At 48.4% G+C, this 23004-nt stretch overlaps 1 protein-coding gene across 2 annotated transcripts in view; it reads right to left on the reverse strand.

Annotated features, from left to right (window-relative positions):
* Nucleotides 1–22759, reverse strand: part of WHRN (whirlin) — a 147045-nt gene extending 124286 nt beyond the window's left edge. For both annotated transcript variants that reach the window (XR_013225916.1, XM_077306197.1), the window contains exon 1: nucleotides 21211–22759. Coding sequence is in view for 1 of the 2 variants with exons in the window: in XM_077306197.1 (XP_077162312.1) it covers nucleotides 21211–22032 (822 nt within the window). In the remaining variant the exon portion in view is untranslated. The remainder of the gene's footprint in view (nucleotides 1–21210) is intronic.
* Between the last annotated feature and the right edge of the window lie 245 nt (nucleotides 22760–23004).

Raw genomic sequence — 23004 nt, forward strand, 5'->3', positions numbered from 1 at the left:
TTGCAGATGATGAGGGCTGATTTTTAAAAAGGTCATGCTGTCCAGCCAGCAAGCAAAAGGGACATTAAAATAATTACTAGGAGATTTGATTTGGAGGAAGGGGAAAAAAAAAAACAAAGCACAGCGCCACCAAGAAGATGTCTACTTGGCGTCATCAGCGTGCAGGACAAATGTTCCAACAGAACGTTTCTGAAGGAGCATGCCTCTAGAGGGAGGGAGGGAGGGAGGGAGGGAGAAAAAACAAAAAGCCAGCCAAGGAGTGCACCCTCCGATCGGCTGGGCCTGGATCTGCCTGCCACCAAAGCTGCTTAGGGGTGAGGAAAGGGGGTGTTAAGCGGAGAGGCATCTGCTCCAGAGGGGTTCGGCTGGGCTCATATTGTCACAGCCTCCTGATCTGTTCCCTCCATAATCCCTCCCCTGGCTCTGAAACCAGGCAGCTTCTGCAGCTGCCTTCCAGTCAGTTCTATCGGAGCAGTTCCAGCTGAGAGAAAGCACTGTCACCAGACAAAGGGAAGAAGAGTTGGTTTTTATATCCTGCTTTTCAGTGCCCAAAGGAGTCTCAAAGCGACTTACATTTGCCTTCCCTTTCCTCTCCCCATAACAGACACCCTGTGAGGGAGGTGAGGCTGAGAGAGCCCTGATATCATTGCTTGGTCAGAACAGCTTTATCAGTGCTATAGTGACCCCAAGGTCACCCAGCTGGCTGCATGTGGAGGAGTGGGGGGAAAATCCAGTTTGCCAGATTAGAAGCTGCCCCTCTTAACCACTACAGCATGTTTGGCAATTGAGCCCCATCCCAACTGGTTAATTGAAACTATTTTTTCAGTGCATATTAAAACAAAACAAGGATGCCAGTTTTATAAGGATGCCAGTCCCCAGGTGGGGCCTGGGAATCCCTTTGGATAATAGCTCATCTCCAGACTGAAGAGATCAGTTCCCCTGGAGAAAAAGGCTGCTTTGGAAAGGGGACTCCATAGCATCATACCCCACTGAGGTCCCTCCCTGCCCCAAATCCTGCCCACTCCCGGCTGCACCTCCAAAGCCTCCAGGTATTTCCCAACCTATCAGTCTCTCCTGCAGAAAGAACCCCCGATCATAGTTAGCATTCCTTAACTGTGGCTAAGCGGATTGCGCACGTGCCAAATACATGGTTAAGAGCTGGCTGCAAGTCAGGCTTGAATTGAATCTGAAGACGTTAGGCATGGCTCGATGCACATCAGACAAACCATACAAATCTATGCACCTCAGACAAACCACGGCTAAGCAGCCTCCCTGCCACTCCAGCTTCCCTCTTGCAAGGGACCGACAAGCATTTCTCATCTCTCCCTCTAAATCTCCTTCCGAGGCAGCTCAGCAAATGGTGTGCTTTCCTGTGCATTTGGAATCAACAGGGCTAAAGCAACAAACCAGAGTTTGTGCTAACTGCACCTAACTGTTATATACCAAGCTAACCATGGCTAAACAGTCCCTCCCGTTATTTTGCAATGTGACAAACAACCATAAAAAAGGCCTGTGGGGTCAGGACCCCATCCAGTAAGTCGAATCATGGTTCCACTACATCTGGGGGATCCTATCTAGGGTTAAAGCGACATACCATGGGTTGATGCTATGTGTGTTCAGGCCCTCACTCTCCAGAATGATATTTATGTTTAAGGAAGTTAAAGGACAGCCTCATCCCCTGCACTAAGCATGCTAGAGACTGGCTGTGAAATAGTAACCAGGGTCAACCCTGCTTAGCTCAAGAGACCTGATGGGATCGGCCTTGCCTGGGCTATCCAGGACAGGGGTTCTTATCCTAGTATTATTTTTTATCATATGGCATGTGGGTAGTATAGCCAGGAGGTCTTGGGTTGTCCGGCAGCCAGGCAAGAGACGTCAGGAGGTGGCTTGCCATTGTCTGTCTCTGTGTCATGACCCCTAGTGCAGGGGTAGTCAACCTGTGGGCCTCCAGATGTCCATGGACTACAATTCCCATGAGCCCCTGCCAACAAACACTGGCAGGGACTCATGGGAATTGTAGTCCATGGACATCTGGAAGCCCACAGGTTGACTACTCCTGCCCTGGTGCTCCTTGGAGGTCTCCCATTCAAATGTTAACCAGGGTCAGCCCTGCTGAGCTTTTGAGATCTGACAAAATCAGACCCGGGCTATCCGAGAGGCCAAAATGCCTCTCTAAAAGGTAATGCATCTTTCTGCAAGCTTTCCCATGCAAGAGAAAAGGAGACGACGGTATTATTCGGTGCAGCCAGAGAAAGAGACAGAGCGATCAGCCAAGAAAAGGAAAATAAAAGATCCGAACATATTTCAGTGAGGCGGAGGGGAAGGGAGAATGCTGAAGAAAGCCAAATTGCCAGATGCTAAAAGGAGACATCACAGCCAATATAGCTGCCTTCGCTAATAGAAAGCTAAGCGACCAGTAAAGATTTTTACAAGCCTGCAGGAATAGAGATCTCAAGGTATTTAATCCGCCCACCTGTCGGAATGAATGACTGGTACAGCCAGGTTGTTTTCACAGCCTGAGCTGTGGGATGGGCTCATCATAGCTGATCGTTACGCCAATCTGTTAAACCGATGTGCGGAATCTACAGCTGGAAGCACAGCTTCGGCACTGCTCGGTGGAACAGCCAGCGTGATGCAGACTCCAGGGTCTGGGCACAGATCGCTCTTATGGCCTTTGATTACCGCTGATTTAACTATCGCGCTTTTGGGAAGCTCAGAAACGCAATCTATTGCACCCGCAGTGTGCCAATGATCCGTAGCCTGGACAATAAGGCCTCTTCTGCACAGAGAGGGGAAGCTGCCAAATTCTAAGCCTGTCTAGTTCAGAATTGTCTCTTCCGGCTGGTGCTGGGTCTCGGGAATCTCAGGCAGAGAAAAGTCCCCCGCCCAGCATCTTTCACCCAGGATTCTTCCATTGGAGAGACTGACCACACAGCTTGAAACCAAGAGCTCTACCCGTCCAGGGTTGCCAACTGCAGGCTGGGAAATATCTGAAGATTTGGTCGTGGATAAGGTGGGGTTTGTGGAGGGACCTCGGCAAACAACAAAAGATGGGGAATTGCATAGCAGTAGAAGGGAGCAAGAGTCCAGTAGCACCTTAAAGAAGAAGAGCCAAGGTATTTTTGTATCCTGCTTTTCATTACCTGGGGGAGTCCCAAAGCGCCTTACAAATATCTTTTTCTTCCTCTCCCCACAACAGACACCCTGTGAGGTAGGTGGGGCTGAGAGAGCTCAAAGAGAACTGCGCTGCAAAAACAGTTCTAAGAGAACTGCGACTCCCCCAAAGTCACCCAGCTGGCTGCGTGTGGAGGAGTGGGGAAGCAAACTCGGTTCTCCAAATGAGAAGCCTGCAACTCTTTAGCCACTTCACCACCCGGCTCACAATGTTTTTGGAGAGGTAGGAACTTTTGCAAGTCACTGCTCACTTTGTCAGGTTGGCGCAAGCAGTTTGGGCAGAAGCTGGCACACCCGTGAGACCATGCCCTGCTGGCTTTCCTGTTCAGAAGCAAAGTTCCTTAGGCCTGATCTTACCGGAGATGACCCAAAAGATGCAAGAGCAAGGCCCAGTTTTAGCCCTGGTGCTCCAGGTAACAAAGTTGGGGGATCCGTAACATCCAAAGGGCCTCCGCTGTGAACCCCCTCCCTGAGGAATCCTGCCACCAGGCTATGTCTGGAGATTACACTGGTGAGATGGACTAATGCTTTTCACACTTTTATTCAGATGGTTATTGTTAATGTTTTTATGGTTTTATTAATATTTATTTAAAGTTAATGTACTTTGGTTTGTTCCTGTTGTTATTGTAAACTGCCTTGAGCCACTAGGGTGGGAAGTATATAAATTAAATAAATAAGAATAATCTTTGGCTGTCCTTATTTCCCAAGGACTGTCCTTGCTTTCTCAAAATGGGTTCTTTGCTCTCTCTGCCTCCACCTGCAATTTCAGAGGCCTTGTGAGTCCAAGTTGCCAGATTTCCTGAGCGTTACAAAACACCCGTTGGCCACCAGGCAAAACCACATGCTGGACTCCAGTTGCCAGCCTCCGGGAGGAGGGAATAGGAAAAACCGTGAGAGGCAAAACAGTAAAGAATATTTCATACTCTCCTTTCCAGAGAAACAAACAGCAGAGTCAAAAATAATGCTCAAGCATAGAACTAGCACAGCCTCAATCAGAGTATTGCTCCTGTTCCAGAATGTAAATGAGAGAATTGAAGCATTTGTTCTCAAAGGTAAATTTTTGCAATTGAACAGCATCCAGTATCAAATGGCTTTCAAAAATGAATCTATTACAGTATCTGGAAATTAAACAATACAGGAATTAATGAGAAAACGGCATATTGCTAGGAGGCCATAATCATACAATTAAAAGCCCCATATTTATCAGCGGCCAAGCGCTTACTGAGAAACGTTCTTCTTCTAAATGGCTCAGAGATTATTGACAATTGCTGAGAGTGTGGAAAGTAACCCCGCAAGCAGGTGCAAAGAGTGACTCTGCCAATACTTGTTACAATTAAAGGCACCGTAGGCCAGTTGTGCATCCAATTGTGCATCGTGGCTGCAACAGGCATTACAGAAAGCAAGCATAAAGGTAAAGGCAAAGGTAAAGGTATCCCCCTGTGCAAGCACCGAGTCATGTCTGACCCTTGGGGTGACACCCTCTAGCGTTTTCATGGCAGACTCAATACGGGGTGGTTTGCCAGTGCCTTCCCCAGTCATTACCGTTTACCCCCCCAGCTATCTGGGTACTCATTTTACCAACCTCGGAAGGATGGAAGGCTGAGTCAACCTTGAGCCAGCTGCTGGGATCGAACTCCCAGCCTCATGGTCAGAGCTTCAGCCAGCATGTCGCTGCCTTACCACTCTGCGCCACAAGAGGCTCTGAAAGCAAGCATAGTCAGTGTCAAAGATCAGTTCACCTGAAGAAAATAGCCCCTTTGGAATGTGGACTCTATACTGAATTCTCTCCTCAAACTGTGACCTCCTCTGCCTCCCGAAATCTCCAGGTATTTCCCAACCTGGAGGTGGCAACTCCATGCTGGACTGACCCAGCAGGGCTCTTCTTGTGTACTTATGAGTTGCTTTTCTTCAGGGCGTAGCTCCCTCCCAGAGGTCCTGAGGCCTTCAGTCTCTGAATGGGGTGCTACCACACACCTGTCTGAACACACCTGCATGAATGTAATGCCGTCAGCTTCAAGCAGTTCCCTGGGAGATGGGGCAGGCAAATGCTCAGATAAACAACCCAGTGCCATGCAGCATTCCATTTCGTAGCTAGCAGCAAAGCCTGGTTGGAATTGTTCATCTTAAGACAACTGCATTCTTTTCCCGCATATCTTTATCCTTTTTTAAAAATACAAACTTTCTTGGCTTCTGTGCTTTCAGGAATGTGAGAGGTGGGGTAGAGGGTGTGAGATTGAGGTGAGGGCATGCAATTGTTGCTGCTGTTGTTGTTATTATTTACATTGATACCCCTGCTTTCCCTAGAGCAGGGGTAGTCAAACTGCGGCCCTCCAGATGTCCATGGACTACAATTCCCATGAGCCCCTGCCAGCGAATGCTGGGGTGAGAGAGGAAGAGGACAGAAGGGGGAGTCAAAAGGCGAGTGGGCAGCTCTGGTGGGGCATGGGCAATCAGGCAGTTTGTCTTGCCAGCCAGTCCCTGTAAACAGGAGGGAAGCCTGCTGTGAATTTATGAAAATGCAAAAGAAACAGTTTCACTAATGAAAAAGAGGGTGCAAAATTAATATATTACAAGCGTGAACCTGCAAGGGCTTTAGTGGGGCATCTCATTTCACCCCCACCACCACTAGTCCCCACAGCCTCTCCCCTTTTAGTCCTTCCTTCTAGCCTTCCCACCTAGCAGCCAGCAGGAAATGGGAACAGAGACATAAGGAGAGCACCGGGCAACTGCATGATGCCATTCCTGAAGAAACCCAAAAGTGACATCATGCCTTTCTAGGAATCAACAGAAACTATATGTTAAAAATATAGTCTGAATCTTTAACCACTACATCCAACTGGTTTTCTTGGTGTGGCTGCTTTGAACAATAGGAGGCAGTCAGTCCTGGGTGAGTCATGCAAATTATGTAGTATCAGGTTGCCTCATCGTTGCTTCTGGGCCTGGGCCAATAGGTTTTCTCATGAAGACCAAAATTGCCCTGTAAAGAGACCTGTCTTCTCTCCCTACTTTTAACTGACAGAAACCAATATTTGAAGTCTAGCAATACTGTTGTGGTTGCCTAGCAACGGCCAGTGGGACATCCAGTTCTTAAAGCTACAGGTGCTACTTCTTTCTTTCTTTCTTTCTTTCTTTCTTTCTTTCTTTCTTTCTTTCTTTCTTTCTTTCTTTCTTTCTTTCTTTCTTTCTTTCTTTCTTTCTTTCTTTCTTTCTGCATTTGTCAAGTTTGTAGAAAGGTTTGTCTTGTCTGTTCATGACTCCAGTCTCCAGATTTAAGCATCTACAGGTATGGTCATACTGAAAATTGGCTATGTTAATTGAACATCCATATCTCAAAACAAACTTCTTGAGAGCAGGCAAGGCCACAAAGCATTTCACAGTGAAGTCAATTTACAGTTTAAGACTTGAGAAATTCTCCTTTCTCCATGCTCGTTCTGCTAAATATTTGTACGTTTTGATCTGGGAGCTGCAAATAGTGCAAATAGTGCTTTTAAAATGGGGTTTGGAGTAAGAGCCCTTAAATTTTGCCAGCTGACCAGCCCCCTTCCCATGCCACTTTAAAGGTCTGTTAACAAATACCTTTGCCACTCAGTTCCAGAACCATCAAAGCAATTGCTACCTTTCTCCCCCTTTCCCCTGTATATTTTGTCTTTTAATTTGTAACCCTGAGGTGAAAGCTTGCTTCTTACTTTCATTTATGAATAGCACCTGCCTGCAGGCCTGTGGGTGGAATATTAATTGCTGAGAGCTACAGAGAGCCGCTCTTTCATTAATCTGAAATATTTATATCCGACAGACTCAATAAGAAGAGTTTCCCGAGGCAAAATTCCATCTAAGAAACTGGATCAAATATACAGTTAATAAGTACAAACATTGCCATGTCCTTTCCCAAATGCGACACTTTGTTTCCTTTTTCTGGTGCAACTCTGGAACCCTCAGGCACAAAAAAAGGGGAAAGACAGTTCAGTTCATGGTTCGTGATGTGCCTGGTTTGCAAACCACAAACTGTGCTGAACTTTTAGCAGCCGGTTCAGTCTGTGAGGGTCGTTATGTGGTAAAATTCCCACCTGGTGCGTTAGGGACACCAAACTCTGACTCTCTTCTACCCTTCCTCCAAGTCTGTGGGGGAGTTGGTTTTACGGGGTCTGGGTTAAAGCCCCAGAAATAAGGTACCCCCAGGAAAGTTATCTCTGGGGAAATTACAGACACACGTCATGGAGTGTCTAGAATGGAGTCTGTGCAAGCTAGGGAGACCAAACCCGCAGGGGAGTTCCCCTGAATGCTCCTCTATGGGCCATCCCAGTTCTGCCTCCCTGTTGCTTTGAAGTTTGGTAAACATTTAGATTGAGATGGCCTGTCTGGAAATGTATCTATTCAGAAACCACCAGGAGCTTCTGGAAAGCTTGCACAAAGTTTGTGATAGTTGACAGGCCATGGACTTCACAAACCATGAATCAGCCCAAATTCATCATGAACTTTAGTTTGGGAGCTGAGGCCCATCCCTATGCACCATTCCCTTCCTAAAATGGCTGAATTCTTATAGATGAGGTCCAAGCAAATTGGGGACCGTGTGGTAAACATGACAATGTCATAATGTTGTATAGCCGTTGGATTTGGCCACATCGGTGAGGACAACTGAAAACAGTGAAAGGGCTCTCTGTATCAAACGGGGCCATTGCTTTTGCTTCAGGTTGCCAGCTCTGAGTTGGAGGTAGAGCTTGAAGAGGGTAGAGAAGGGAGGGGCTTCAATGGGTTATAATGCCATAGAGTTTGCCTTTCGGCCAATGCAGTGTAGTGGTTAAGAGTGGCAGCCTCTAACCTGGAGAACCAGGTTTGATTCCTCACTCCTCCACATGCAGCCATGTGCACAGTTCTCTTTGAGCTGTTCTCACAGAGCAGTTTTCTCAGAGCTCTCTTAGCCCTACTGATCTCACAGGGCGTCTGTTGTAGGGAAAGGAAGGGAAAGCAGATCCTGAAGAAGTATATATAAGCTGTTTTGGGACTCCTTTGGATAGTGAAAAGCAGAGTACAAAAAACTCTTCTTCTTCTTCTTCTTCTTCTTCTTCTTCTTCTTCTTCTTCTTCTTCTTCTTCTTCTTCTTCTTCTTCTTCTTCTTCTTCTTCTTCTTCTTCTTCTTCTTCTTCTTCTTCTTCTTCTTCTTCTTCTTCTTCTTCTTCTTCTTCTTCTTCTTCTTCTTCTTCTTCTTCTTCTTCTTCTTCTTCTTCTTCTTCTTCTTCTTCTTCTTCTTCTTCTTCTTCTAGTAGCCATTTTCTCTATGTGAACTGTCCCCTGGAGATCAGCGGCCATCCCAAGAGATCTTCACCTACAACCTGGTGGTTGGCAGTCCTACTATTGCCCCAAGCAGAAAAGAGGTGGGGTGATTTCTGACCTTGCCCCCCAAAGTTTGTGAACGCCATCCTCTCCTTGGGTGGAGATGGATGGGGCTACCAACAAATCTCTTTAATTAGTTCTTTCCACAATTGGGAAAACGTCTGCCGTTAATCACTAATTTGAACATCTTTATTTTGCCTCTGTTTTGTGAATTACAAATTGAACCTAAAGGAATGCTTTTGTTATTCTAGGCAAGAACTATCAGATCTTCATAATCACGCTGCATATTTGTCGCAATGCTGTTTACTAATTTACTACTCATTTACTCTCTCCTTATATCTGTACTCTTATCATTTTTGTTCCATTGTCTGCACATGAAAGCTCACACCTTGAATAAAACTATGTTGGTCTTAAAGGTGCCTTTCGACTCAAATGCTGTTCTACCCTCCTCTCCTTTTTAATACAGCTCATGTTCTAAGCACCAGCTCTCTTTTTGAAGATGTCCATCAACCCTAAAATCAAGGGGAAAGATTTATTTCTTAATGATCTAAAACCTTAATCAGTTCTTAATCATGAGAGCCAGCTTGGTGTAGTGGTCAGGAGTGGCAGCTTCTAATCTAAGCTCCCCCACATGCAGCCAGCTGGGTGACCTTGGGTTCGCCACAGCACCTCCCTCACAGGGTGTCTGTTGTGGGGAGAGGAAAGGGAAGGCGATTATAACCCGCTTTGTAAGCTGTTTTGAGACTCATTCTGGTAGAGAAAAGCAGCATATGAGAACCACAGCACTGATAAAGCTGTTCTGACCAAGCAGTAATATCAGGGCTCTCTCAGCCTCACCTACCTCACAAGGTGTCTGTTGTGGGGCGAGGAAAGGGAAGGCAGTTGTGAGCCACTTTGAGACTGCTTTTGGTAGAGAAAAGTGGCATATAAGAAAAGTGGCATCTTCTTCTTTTGCAGGGCCTGCAAGGTGTTGCTGTTGCAGGGGCTTGTGGTCAAGGCCTACAATAACATCCACCAAACACCTAGCCTCACTACTAGGAGAAGGAGGAGAAATTGGAAGATGGCTCCCTTCTAGAGCAGGGGTAGTCAACCTGTGGTCCTCCAGATGTTCATGGACTACAATTCCCATGAGTCCCGCCAGCAAATGTCCAAGCCCCTCAGAATAAAACTAGCGGCTAGAGAAAGTCCACAGATCATTTGGCAGGGTGCCTTCAGATTTTAGAAAGCAGATCCTGAAGAAGTTCCTCATGCTTATTCCAGAGGCCTCATGTCACACAAAGAGAGAGGAGAGAGTTGGTGGTCAGTTCTCAGGAGGAAAACGGGCCATGAATGAAGAAGAGGGCAGCGGAATTTGCACAGCCTGACAAGCTGACGCTATCTCCTGCCCCTCTGTACAGCCTTTACGAGTAAGTACAGATGAGTCTTGTGTATTCCCCAGATGGACCATGCAAGGTCAAGACTCAGTCTGTGTACCAAGCAAAGAAGAAATCAATCCTGTGAATTGTGGGTCCCGTTTTTTTTCCAAAATGGAGATGTTATTTTTTATGTCTGCAAGGCTGAGGGTGATGCTCCAATGGAATTGCAAAAGCCACATGGGAAGGAACTTCCCTAGTATGTCGACTAAAAATGCCCATCTTGATTTTTCTCCCCCACTGAGCAACTCAAATCCCCATTCACTGTTGCTCTGTTTTCTCTTTACACATATAAAAAAGCACCCATTTCCCAATGTTATTTGTGCAACCATGGGGAAATTAGGTACACAACTTAACATTAACTATGCACTAATAAATCAGCACTGCACATTCTAGCAGACTTACTGAAAATGGGCCCAGAATGGCACAAACCCAATTTGCTAACATTTCCCGCTATTTCCAGGTACACATAAGCCTGTTGATAGATTTTTATATCTGATTTCACAAATCAGTGTGGTGTCTTACTGAGCCACCCATGTGCTTATGCGCATTGGTAAAATGGCAAAGAAAAAATAATGCTACGTACAATCTTCATAGAATGCCCTCAAGCCTGCTTTTTCCATTATCTGATCCAACACACTGGGCTCCATATAGATCAAACTGGCCACCAGTTAGCTGTGTTTGCATGAGGCTGGACAGATGCAGCTACCTCTTCCGTGCCAAAACATCTGATGGGGGAAATTCCAGGTGTTAAACAACAGCCTTGTTGGATCAGGGCCATTGGCTTACACAGCACAATATTTAGTGAAAAGTGTTAAAACGCGTTTTAGAGGCATCCCTGAATAACCATTTTCAAAACTGAGATGGGAAGAGTTTCATACTTTTCACAAGCCAAACAGAGAACTCTGCAATGTTTCCAAATTCATATCAGCTGCAAAACCCTTGGATCAACATCCTTTTTACAGAGGAAAAGAGTCCAATCTGAGACAGACTGTTTCTGCATTAGGAGTCATGTCTTGTGTTAACCTCGCTTTGGATCCTGTGACACAATAAAATCAGAGTAAAGTAGGACCTTTAAGACCAACAAAGAGTTATTCAGGGCGTGAGCTTTCGAGTGCAAGCACTCTTCCTTGGATCCTGTGAGTCGACTCTAGGCTTTCCCCATTTGGCCTTCCTTCCCCTCATTTCCCAGGCTGAAATTCGCCAAATGTGTTTTGCATCTGAGTGGGACAAAGGCAACCTCCCATGATGTCTTGCTCCCTTCCTCTTTTCCAAAAAGTTTCCCCCCCCCTACACACACAAAATGGTTTTTGCTTGCACCTTTCATTTGGTTGTGCCCCATAATTTCACCATTCTACACCCTCAATTGACTCCCCCTTCTCCCCCAAGTATACTGGAAGGTTTTTAAAACACACACACAAAAAAACAAAAGTTGCATTATTGCAAGTCAGAGGGCACTTTGGATCTGCTCCTGGAAAGGGAAATTTTTAATGCAGAAATGGACAGAAATATCCAGCCTTTAAAAGTGCAAATCTGAATATTGTTAGTGAGGAAATGGGTTGTCTAGGTCACAGCAGGGAAGATTCTATATCTTTGAAAGTGAGATGTAAAAATCTCTATTGGTGTCCCTTGCAAATACAGAAGGGAGCCTCCCATGGAAGTGGATGTCTGGCCTCCAAATGTAGGGTTTGGGGCAGGAAGAATTAGCAGCTGAACCTATCACATACTCAAAGAGAGCCCCTAAATGCTCCAAGATACTATTGGATAAGTTGAGGCCTCACATGGCCCCGCCCACCAGCTAGGCTATCAGTCCAACTATTGGTGTAGCTGTAGGGTGTTGAGGAGAGGAGAAGGAGGAAAGGAGCTAAGGCATTGTATGCTGATCACACTATGACAACCAGTGTAGTATTGGACTAGGATCTGGGAGACCCAGATTCAAATCCTCAATCGCCCATGACATCTTTCTGGCTGAAATTGAGCCGCTCACACCCTTTCCGCCTCGCCTACCTCACAAGATTGTTGTGAGGATAAAATGGAAGACAGTGCCTAGTGCCTTTGGGTTCTCATTGGCGTGGGAGGACAGGTATAAATGAAGTCCACAAACAAACAAATTGGCCAGTCTGCCAGCACAACATGTCGCCCAATAAATGAGACGAACTCAAAGGACAGAATCACCTTTGGGTCCCCGAGGTTACAATTGTACCAGTCTTTGCTCTTGCCCAATAATTTCACCTACAGCAAGGATTCATGAGAGCTCCCCAGGGGCTCCCTGGCCTTTCCCCTATATCCTGTGTTAGTGCCCACAAGCTATTCCTGGCTTTGCCATGAAAACAGGGAACTGACCGCTTCCATTGATCTCGGGTAGTTAGCGTGCCTGGGAAAGGAGGCAGAGCCTGGACGCTTACTCCAGCCACAAACCACCTCATTCCTCTCCCCCTGGATAAGGCTTGCCTACAGGGTCTCTTTCCATGTGGGAGGCCTAGGACAATTCCTTCTCCCTGCCAACAAAAGGCCAGGCTACATCTAAAGCAAAAAGGATGTACAGTGCAAGGACCTCTCTTCTCCCTTCCATTTGTGCAATGCAGCCAAGTTACACAAGGCAGAGACCAAACACACCAAAGCAGCCAGCCCAACCGACTAACTGCAGATCTCCTGGGATGACCACGGATATCCAGGGGACAGAGGCCAGCTTACCTGGAGAAAATGGCTGCTCTAGCATTGTACCCCATTGAAGACCCTCCCCTCTCCAGGTATTTCCCAACACAGTGGACCAAGAAGCCTTATTCTTCTCCCTGCAATGGGGAACCAAAGGGGCACAAAGATTGTTACCAGTTGTTTGGGCTCAGGGTGAATTCTTGCCAAGAGCCAAGTAAGACCCTGAGCATACTCAGCTGAAAGCTAAGACAGAAAACTGTATACAGAGTGTCAACCTACCTTATGCCAGATCAGGCCAATGGTCCACTAACCCTCCACACAACTATTGTCTTTCCCGGTGGACAAATTCATAGAGGAGGGGGCCCATCAGTGTAAACTAGCCATGATGGCTACTAGCCATGCTACTCCCTCTAGTATTGGAGGCAATAGGCCTCTTTGTATCTGTTGCTTGGAAGCACAAAGGGAAGGAGGATGGTGGGGCAGTCAGCCTTTTGTGGGCTTCTTAGAGGCCGCTGGTGGGCCACTGAGTGAGCAGAATGCTGCACTTGATGGGCCATTGGTCTGATCCAGCATGGCTCTTTCTAGGTTTTACGTATGACAGTCAGCTTGGTGTAGTAGTTAAGAATGGCAGCTTCTAATCTGGAAAACCAGGTTTGATTCCTCACTCCTCCACATGCAGCCAGTTGAGTGACCTTGGGCTAGTCACAGTGCTTTTAGAGCTGTTCTCACAGAGCAGTTCTTCCAGAGCTCTCTCAGCCTCACCTACCTCACAGGGTGTTTGTTGCAGGGAGAGGAAGGGAAAATGATTGTAAAATTATTGAAACTCCTGCTTCTTCTATTTAATTTAATTTAATTTAATTTAATATTTATATCTCACCATTCTCCAAAGGCTCAGGGCAACTTACAACGAATTTAAAAATTCATAAGAAATTTAAAATTAAAATACATAAGGGGTTTTAAATTAAACTGTTAAAACAAATTAAAGTTACCATCAGATATTAATTACTCGGCCAATTGGTTTCAGCAGCCTCCTTCCCCAAGTAAAAAAGAGGGGGAAGAGTAAGAGATTCACTCAGAGGAACTTCAGCTGGATGGGCTGTAGACAAACAGGGCAGCAAGCAAGATTTTTAAAAATTTCTTTTCCCAAGGCCTCAGCCAAAGGCCTGGCAGAACAACACTGGCTTGCAGGCCCTAGATCAGGGTAGTCAAACTGCGGCCCTCCAGATGTCCATGGACTACAATTCCCATGAGCCCCTGCCAGCGAATGCTGGCAGGGGCTCATGGGAATTGTAGTCCATGGACATCTGGAGGGCCGCAGTTTGACTACCGCTGCCCTAAATTGTCATTGGTCTCACAGGGCCCTGATCTCATTTGGCAGAGCATTCCACTTGAGTGGAGCCATGGCCAAAAAGGCCCTGCCCAGGGTTGAGCCTCATTTGAACCCTGAGGCCACTTTATATTTAATTTGTGCTCCTACTTTGTCCCCAGTGGGGACCCAAACTGGCTTACACCGTTCTGTTATCCTCCATATTATCTCCTCTGTAGAGTAGCCCATTTATATATTGACACCAATTTTTAAATACTTTTTCCCGGGTTCAGAGTTCCACGTGGCTGGGCTGATAGGAAGAGGGACTGGCCCGGCTCAAGGTCACCGGTGAGCTTCTGTAGCGCAAGTGAGGATTCGAATCTGGCTCTCGCTGATACTAGTCCGACTCCCACTGTACTAGCTCTCTGTGCTCTCCAGTCCTAGGCTCTGCTACCCAAGATCTTTCACTGGAAAGACCAGGGACTGGACCAGGTACTTTCTGTATGCAAAGCAGATTCCCCCCCCCCCACCCCCCAACACACACCATTGAGCCTGGGATGTAACTGCATGGCCCTCAACCATCTGCCTCCAAGCACAGATCGCATGAATAGATGCATTTCCGTGAAGCAAAGACAACAATTTGGACCATTCTCTGTCTTTTAAAGAAATCAGATGCCTTTCTTATCTACCCCAGCGTGCTATTTCAACTTTTTACATTTCTTCCCCAAGTAGCTGCATAATACACATGTGCGCGCACACACAATAAAAAGTGCATTCATTTCCCCTCTCGGCTTTCTACTCTTTGCAAAGAAGCTATCAGGGTTTCCGACAGAAGTCACACTGAAAGGAACTGCCCCCCCATACACATACACACCATTAAAGTGCATCATGCAAATCCGCCTTAATTTAGCCAGCCACGGAAGTTCTGGAAGGTACCACGCGGATTTAATGACGTTGCCTGAGAAATTGCAGAATGGGGCTCGAAAGGATGCGACCCACCTTCCATTTCTATCACTGAATCATTGTCAATTCCCAAAGAACTGATCAAGGGACAGAAGCGTTTAAAAATAGCACCTCAATGGACGTGATGCTGCAGCAAAAATACTTATTTCTTTTTCTCTCTGCAATGGGGAACTGAGGAGGCATAAAAGAAGAAGAACTCATATTTTGTATTCCACTTTTCACTCCTGGAAGGAGCCCCCAAGCGATTTACAAACACCTTTCTCTTCCTCTCCCTACAACAGACACCCTGTGAGGCAGATGGGACTGAGAGAGCTCTGAGAGAACTGTGTCCGGCCCAAGGTTACCTGGCTGGCTGCATGTGGAGGAGGAGTGGGAAATCAGACCCAGTTCTCCAGATCAGCGGCTGCCGTTTTTAATCACAACACCAACTGGCTCTTGAATGTAAGCAGAAGCCTTTGGCATAAGCCCTACTGAGTTGCACAGTCCAGCATCCTGATTCCTACAGTGGCCAGTCAGATGCCACGGAAGGACCACAGACTGCAGTCTCCCTCTGCAGTCTCCCTCTGCTATTCTTCCATCCCTTCCAGCAACAAGTATCCAGAAGCCCCTTGCCTCTGAGTATGGAGGTTCCATCTCCCTACCCCGCCCACATCTAGCTGGTGCCATTCTACGCATAGTTTCAACCCATTACTGCAGGTCCTGTCCTCTGCTGCCAACAGGAACTGCTCCCTGCCCTCTTTGATGCGACAAGCTTTCAAATATTTCAAGAGAGCAAACCTGTCTGCTCTTAGCCTCCCTCACTCCTCTCCTTTCCCATCTGCAATATGGCACTAATAATACTGAGCATTTACAGAGCACATTCAAAGCACTTTGCTCACAGCATCTTGCAGTCTTCAACATTAGAATCTTCAAATGTCAGACAGGGAGAAACGGCTTCACAGTGAATTCCATATGAAGGCAAGATTCGAACCAGTAATCTCCCATACCACATCTCTTAATCATTGCGCTCTACCAGCTTCCGTGTCAGAGAGGCAGATGCGTGTAAGGGTCAGAGTGCTGGAGTGGGATCAGGGACACCTCCCTACCTTGGGGTTTGCTTGGGGCAGTCGATGTCTCTCAGCCTAGCCCACCTCACAGGGTTGTTTGGTGTAGTGGTTAGGAGTTTGGTGTAGTGGTTAGGAGTTTGGTGTAGTGGTTAGGAGTGCGGACTTCAAATCTGGCATGCCGGGTTCGATTCTGCGCTCCCCCACATGCAACCAGCTGGGTGACCTTGGGTTCGCCACGGCACTGATAAAACTGTTCTGACCAGGCAGTGATATCAGGGCTCTCTCAGCCTCACCCACCTCACAGGGTGTCTGTTGTGGGGAGAGGAAAGGGAAGGCGACTGTAAGCCGCTTTGAGCCTCCTTCAGGTAGGGAAAAGCGGCATATAAGAACCAACTCTTCTTCTTCTTTTTCTTCTTGTTGGGAGGATAAAACAGACGAGCACAATAATATACCGCTCCCCAAGGTTCTTGGAGAAAGGGCAGAATCTCAAAAGGGCTACAGAAATAAATACCAGTCTACCTTACTGGGTTGTTGTTATTTGGTTTCTACAGAAGATTAGCACACACTGCCAAGAACTCTTGGTAAGCACTACGTGGATGTAACAGGATGATCAAGACTGCTTTGAATTGAGTTGCAGGAAGGATGATTAAGATCTGGCTCTGCAAGCAGGCTTCACGGTGTGGGCATGCAGCTAGAGATTTCATAGAATCCATTTAGTCATGCTATTTTATTTAATTGACGGTTGTGCTTTCAGATATTTATAGCAGTCACAGCATTGTAGCCAAGGGACTGAGCGCGGGATCCTCCCTAATTGAAACCTCAGTCACTGATTGTCCTTCGGAAATGTGGCTTCCTCTCCCAGCCTCCTTGTAAGATAAGGATATTAATTTCCTCCAGGGAACACAAGGTGGTTGTTGTGGGCTTTCTGGACTGCGTGGCCATGATCTGGTAGTTTTAGACCCTGATGTTTCATGAGTAAATGCAGCTGGCATCCTCAGAGGCAGGAGACTAGATGGGAAATTGGGAATCTCTCTGTGTCAAAGTATAGAGTGTGTGAACAGATGTTGGACATTTTAGTTATGTATCACATTCCTGTCTTATCTGGGAGTCTCCTGGGGATGAACTGAAACCAGAAAGCATTTTTCCTGTGTCTTGATAGAGTTCATTCGTAAGTTCATTAGTAAGTGTTTTTCATGTGGCTGAGTGGAGTTCATTAGCAAGTCCATTCATCAAGGTCTTGCCTGTGTTATCTGATGACCATTGTGAGATGTTTTTAAAGTCCCATGTTTTTTATTCTGTTTTTTTTTTTAGGGCGGATACTTCAAGGTGGCATAAATAAGGGTAATCAAAACTGTCCCCAACCATGGAAGGCACAGATCCAAACAGGGTTGGTTGCAGCCAGGTAGTTCTGTCACATGCCTTCTGACAGCACCACCACCAAGCATCCTTTCCAGTGCATTGCGAGGGTCACAAAACAACATACGCAAGGTGCTTTGCAAGCACAACATGAACGTCAAGCATCACAAACAATCAGTGCTTACTGGGGAATCGTACCGGTTTGGAAAATCATCCAGCGAGGTCCCTGGTTCAAATCTCACTTTTGCCACAAATGCTCTAAGTGGACAGAGACATTCTCTCAGTTCTAACAGGATATGACCCAGGGTCATTAAGACTATCAATAAGGTCAGGTCTGTTTAAAAGCTCCGAGCTCTCCAACAAAGCACAGCTCTTTGGTTTCGCGTCTTGCTAAATGCTGCTCGTGAGCCATTCTGAGAGCCCACAGAAGTGCGAGCAGGACGTAAATCCTCTAAGCCACTCACAGCTATAACAACTGAATATTAATGAAGTGACATTTTATGCTGCACCATTAAGATTTTATGCCTTTATGCTAAACTTGCCCCAAGCTGTGGGTGAAGAAGAAATCTAAATAAACAAACATTTGCATTCCCTGGCACCACAACGGCACAAAAACGCTACGCTGGGAACGAAGCACACTGGTGGTGTCCACTCGGGATTGTTCCCTACCCAGTGTGGAGACGATTGCAGCTTTGCAACTTTCCTTCCCTCTCAGTCTCATTACGCTGGTGTGGGGAAGAAATGATTCTTGAAAGGGCCACAGAATCAAAGAGTTGGAAGGGGACATACAGGCCATCCAGTCCAACCCCCTGCTCAATGCAGGATTAGCCTAAAGCAGGGGTAGTCAACCTGTGGTCCTCCAGATGTTCATGGACTGCAATTCCCATGAGCCCCTGCCAGCAAATGATGCTGGCAGGGGCTCATGGGAATTGTAGTCCATGAACATCTGGAGGACCACAGGTTGACTACCCCTGGCCTAAAGCATCCAGGATCTGTCCAGCTGCTGCTTGAAGGCCACCAGTGAGGGGGAGCTCACCACCTCTTTGTGAAGCTGATTCCAGTGCTTTAACGTCGATTAAGCCATTTCTGCATGTCCTCTCCTCTGCTGTCAACAGGAATCGCTCCCTGCTCTCCTCCAAGGGACAACCTTTCAAATACTTCAAGAGAGCCATCGTGTCCCCTCTTAACTTCCTCTTCTCCAGGCTGAACGCTCCCAAGTCCCTCAGCCTTGGTCCCCAGGCCTTGGATCATCCTTGTCGCTTTCCTCCCCCCCCCCCAGGTTTATCCCCAAAGGACCCTGGTTACAATAAACCCACGAAGCTGCCATTACACCAAATCAGTTCTTTAGACCTATCAGGGTCAGAATTGTCTGTCCACTCTGACTGGCAGCAGCTCTCAAGGGCCTTAGGCAGAAGTCCTTCATGTCTCCTGCTTCCTGATGCCTTTCCAGGGAGACAACAGGGATTGAATTTGAAAGGCTGTCTGCAAACCAAGCAAGGGCTAGACCCCTGAGCAGCTCGGTCCCTTGTCAACATGATAGCAAGCAACATGGGACAAAGAAGTGGGAGACCGAGCTTTGAACCTCCAGTTGCAGACACATTGGATAATGCACTTTTGATGTGCTTTAGAAGTGGATTTTCCTGTTTTGCACAGGAAACGCCAGCTGCAAAACCACCCTGAGCCTCTGGGAACAAACAAACAAACAAACAAATAAAAATGTTGAAAGCACATTATCCAATGCGTGTGGGATGAGCTCCACTGTGCTGTAGAAGCTTGGTGGATAACCCTGGGTCAGTCACATCGATCTCATAGTAGTACTGTGAGGATAAAACAGAGAACAGACATGGTAAGCTGCTTTTGGTCCCCATGAAGAAGAAGAAGAAGAAGAAGAAGAAGAAGAAGAAGAAGAAGAAGAAGAAGAAGAAGAAGAAGAAGAAGAAGAAGAAGAAGAAGAAGAAGAAGAAGAAGAGGAAGAGGAAGAGGAAGAGGAAGAAGAGGAAGAGGAAGAGGAAGAGGAAGAAGAAGAGTTGTTTCTTATAAGCCGCTTTTCTCTCCCCAAAAGAGTCTCAAAGTGACTTACAATCACCTTCCATTTCCTCTCCCCACAACAGACACCCTGTGAGGTGGGTGAGAGAGCCCTGATATTACTGCTCGGTCTGAGCAGTTTTCTCAGTGCTGTGGCGAGCCCAAGGTCACTCAGCTGGTTGCATGGGGATGCATGCTCGTCGGATTAGAAGTCCGCACTCCTAACCACTATCCCAAGCTGGCTCTCAGAGAGCGAGACAGAAAGAGATTGGTTTTTGAAAGAATGCAACAGAGAGAGCTTGCTGTCAAGTGAGACAAGACAGCACCGGGCAATGAAGCAGACTGCAAGAAAATCTAAGTTCAAAATGTAGCATTACATCTAGCTAAGTCACAGTTCAGTGGCAGAACACCTGTTCTGCATACTTTCTAAAGGCAGAGAGAGAGAGAGAGGGAGGGAGGGAGGGAGGGAGGGAGGGAGGGGAGGGAGGGAAGGAGGGAGGGAAAGAGAAGCTTTTCTACCAAGCATTTGATAGCATATAGCCAGATCTAAATGACAGGATGCTGCATATCTTTTATGCAGCTGTTCTAATTTTATGATGGTTTCCTGGGAGATGTTAATGGCTGGTTGATCTGGTTTTATTGATACAAGGTGGTTCTGAGCCACTTTGAAAGATTTCGTTCAATTGCAGTATCTGAGTTCTGTGAAACAGGAACAAAACATCTCTGCAACAGCTTACAACAAGGATGTTTTGCATTTGGGAAGGGAAAAGCTTAGAAGGAAACAACTTTGTTATTAGCCGCCCTGTTTCACCAATGGAGGGGCTGCTTCCACGGCTCAGCATCTTCACACCTCTCCTGCAACTACCTGAAGGTTTTTGGTTCCCCTTGGAAGGAAGAACTCTGATCTATTCAGGAGCTTCCAGGGGACAGGCAAGCTTTCTGCATAGAACCTATGGGACAATATATATCCCCTCTAGGATGCATTTTAATGTAATTAATGCAATCTGCTCTTAAATCTGGAAACAAAACTTGGACATTAGTAGGATATATCCCCAGTTAGCATAATGGTTCCGAGATGCACAGTGCAATCCTATGCCTATTTACTTGGAAGTAAGTACCACTGTGTTCAAAGGGCTTACTTACCAGTAAGTGCAGGTAGGCTTGCACCGCAAATGATCTCAGGGAACTTGGCTTAAATCTTGGTCGAGCTACAAGCTCTCTCCACGGCATAGCATTCTCCTGCTACCCACTACATTCTTGCAGGGCTGTTGTGATTATTCAATGGCATTGCACATTATTTATACAGCTCAGCACCTTGCAAAGTATAATAGGACCCTAGTCCAAGGAATTTAAAATGAAAAAAAATGACACAAGGGGAAGATCAAGAAGATAGGAGGAAGCCACTGCAGAATCATGGCCAGACCAAGACCAGAGATGACCTTCCTCAAATCTCCAATCAGTCATAAAGGTCACTGCAAGGCACTGGGCGAGTCACCCAGTTTCATGGCTGTATCAAGGACAACACCAAAAAGCCCAATACATCAATCACCCTAACCTCCTTAGAGGAGCAACTGGATACATAAATAAAAGGGAAAAGTGTATTTGTTAAGGTTTAGTGGAAGAAGAGCTTTTTTTGGTACACTCTTTTTCACTACTCGAAGGAGCCCCAAAGCAGCTTACAAACCCCTTCCCCTTCCTCTCCCCACAACAGATAACCTGTAAGGTAGGGGGAGGGCAGAGAGAACTCTAACAGAACTGCTACAAGAGAACAGCTTTGAGAGAACTGTGGCCGGCCAAAGCTAGCTACATGTGGCACTCATACCCAGTTCTCCAGATTAGCGGTCACCACTCTTTGCCCACTACACCCCGCCAGCTCTCTTAAGCGCAATCGACACCAGCTGTAGCCATCCCTTTGCCAAGGTGGCCTCCATCAATCCCGCCTTACCTTGACGGCTTCCGCATGGGTCACTTTGTTCAGCGGCTTGTCGTTGACTTTCAGGATCTGGTCGCCCACCCGGAGGCCCTCCTTCTCTGCCAGGGAGCCGGGCTCCACCAGGGAGACATAGATGCCCACGCCGTGCTCGGACCCACCGCGGATGCTGAACCCCAGGCCTTCCTGAGCTTTGTTCCTCTTGAGGGTCACCTGCCGGAGCTCTCCGCGGAGCTCCTCCAAGCTGGAGGCCGCCAGGGGAGCTGTCCCGTCCACGATGGTGCTGAAATCTTGTGGGGACTTCCGAGCGACCGGCGGGGGAGGCCAGAAATGGGCAGCCGGCGGGGGAGACACGGCGGGGGAAGAGGCAGCCGCCCCGACGGACGTCAGGGCCCGGGGCGAGACCGCGCCGTCGAGGCCCCCATTGGCGCTAGTGGGCACGAAGTCCGCCTTCAAGTAGAGTCCCTCGGAGGTGTACTGGTCGAAGAGGAGCTGGTCGGAGCGGGGGATGACCAGGCGGAGCATCGGCAGGAGCTGCCTTTTCTCCGGGCCGTCTAGGAGGACCTTGAGGGTCTGCACGAGGTCGAAGACGTTCCTCCGGCAGTGGTAGACGTTCAAGCAGTGGATGAACTGCTCCCGCTCGGCTTCGCTCAGCAGCAGGTTGAGCGCCCCGTGGAGCTTCCGCACGTTGGACGACAGCAGCCGGATCCCTGCCCCGGCGGCGGCAGCGGCGGGCCCCGGCTGGCCCCCAACCGCCGGCGTCCCCGTGGCCGAGCCCAAGGAGGTGGAGGAGGAAGCGCAGGAATGGACAGACACGCGGTCCAGATCCGCGCTCATCGCCCCCTCCACACAGGATCGGCGCTTGAAGCGGGGGCGAAGACGAAGAAGTCAGGGCATGGAAGGAGGGGGGGATGGTGGCGGCGCCTCGACGGGGAGGTTTTCAGTGGGGGGGCCCCGAGGGCCTCAGCCTCGCCGGCTGACCAGGCGAAACGAAGGGCGCGGGAGCCATCGGGAACAGGGGAAGGGGAAAGGAAAGAGTGACCCCCCCCCTCTTCTCTCCCAAGCCGTCGAGGAACGGAGACCTGCCCGGCGCGGAGGGTGGATGGGTGTGTGGTCGGGGTGGACGACGACTCCTTACTCCTCGGCGGAAAGGAACGGCCCGCAACCTCCCAGGTAAGGCGACCTCCCAGGTAAGGCGGCCGTCCCCGTCTCCTTCCCACCTGCCCGGAGATCAGAGCTTCTGGGTTCGGAGCGGGGCAAGTTGGGCGCGTCGAGCCGGTCCTTCACACCGCGCCGCTCTCGGAAGAAGCCCGGGCTGCTCGCAGAGCCGCTCCACGGCGCCGCCTCTTTGCAACGCGCTGCCTCGCCGGAGCGTCGCTGGCCGAAGTCGGGCGCCCGCACTCGGAGCAGCTGCAAGGCGAAGCGGGAGAGTGGCCCGCGGACCGCCCCGGAGCTTTGCAGCGCTGGCCGACCGACCCCTCGCCTGGCTGCGCTGGCCGCTCCTCCCTGGCGCAGGAGAGACTTTTGCAAAACTGTTGAGCTGCCCGTTCGCGGCCGGCCTCTTGGCAGCCGCAGCTCAGGAAGTGACGCGCCTCCCCCGTTGCCGGGCGACCGCCTGCTACAGTCCGGCCCCCGCCAGGCGAAGGGGCGCGGGAAGTCCCGGGCCGGGTGGCGCCAGAGAGCCAGGCGGCTGGGACGCCGGCTCCGGCTAGGGCAGGCCCTTGGGCTAGGTCGTGCTGCCTCCCAGCCTTTCCAAGTGGCGTGACTGGAGGAAAGTCAAGGGGTGCAGCTTCCCCCCCCCCCCAGGAT

Source organism: Paroedura picta, chromosome 12 (genome assembly GCF_049243985.1).
Source record: "Paroedura picta isolate Pp20150507F chromosome 12, Ppicta_v3.0, whole genome shotgun sequence".
NCBI classification, from domain to species: Eukaryota; Metazoa; Chordata; class Lepidosauria; order Squamata; family Gekkonidae; genus Paroedura; species Paroedura picta.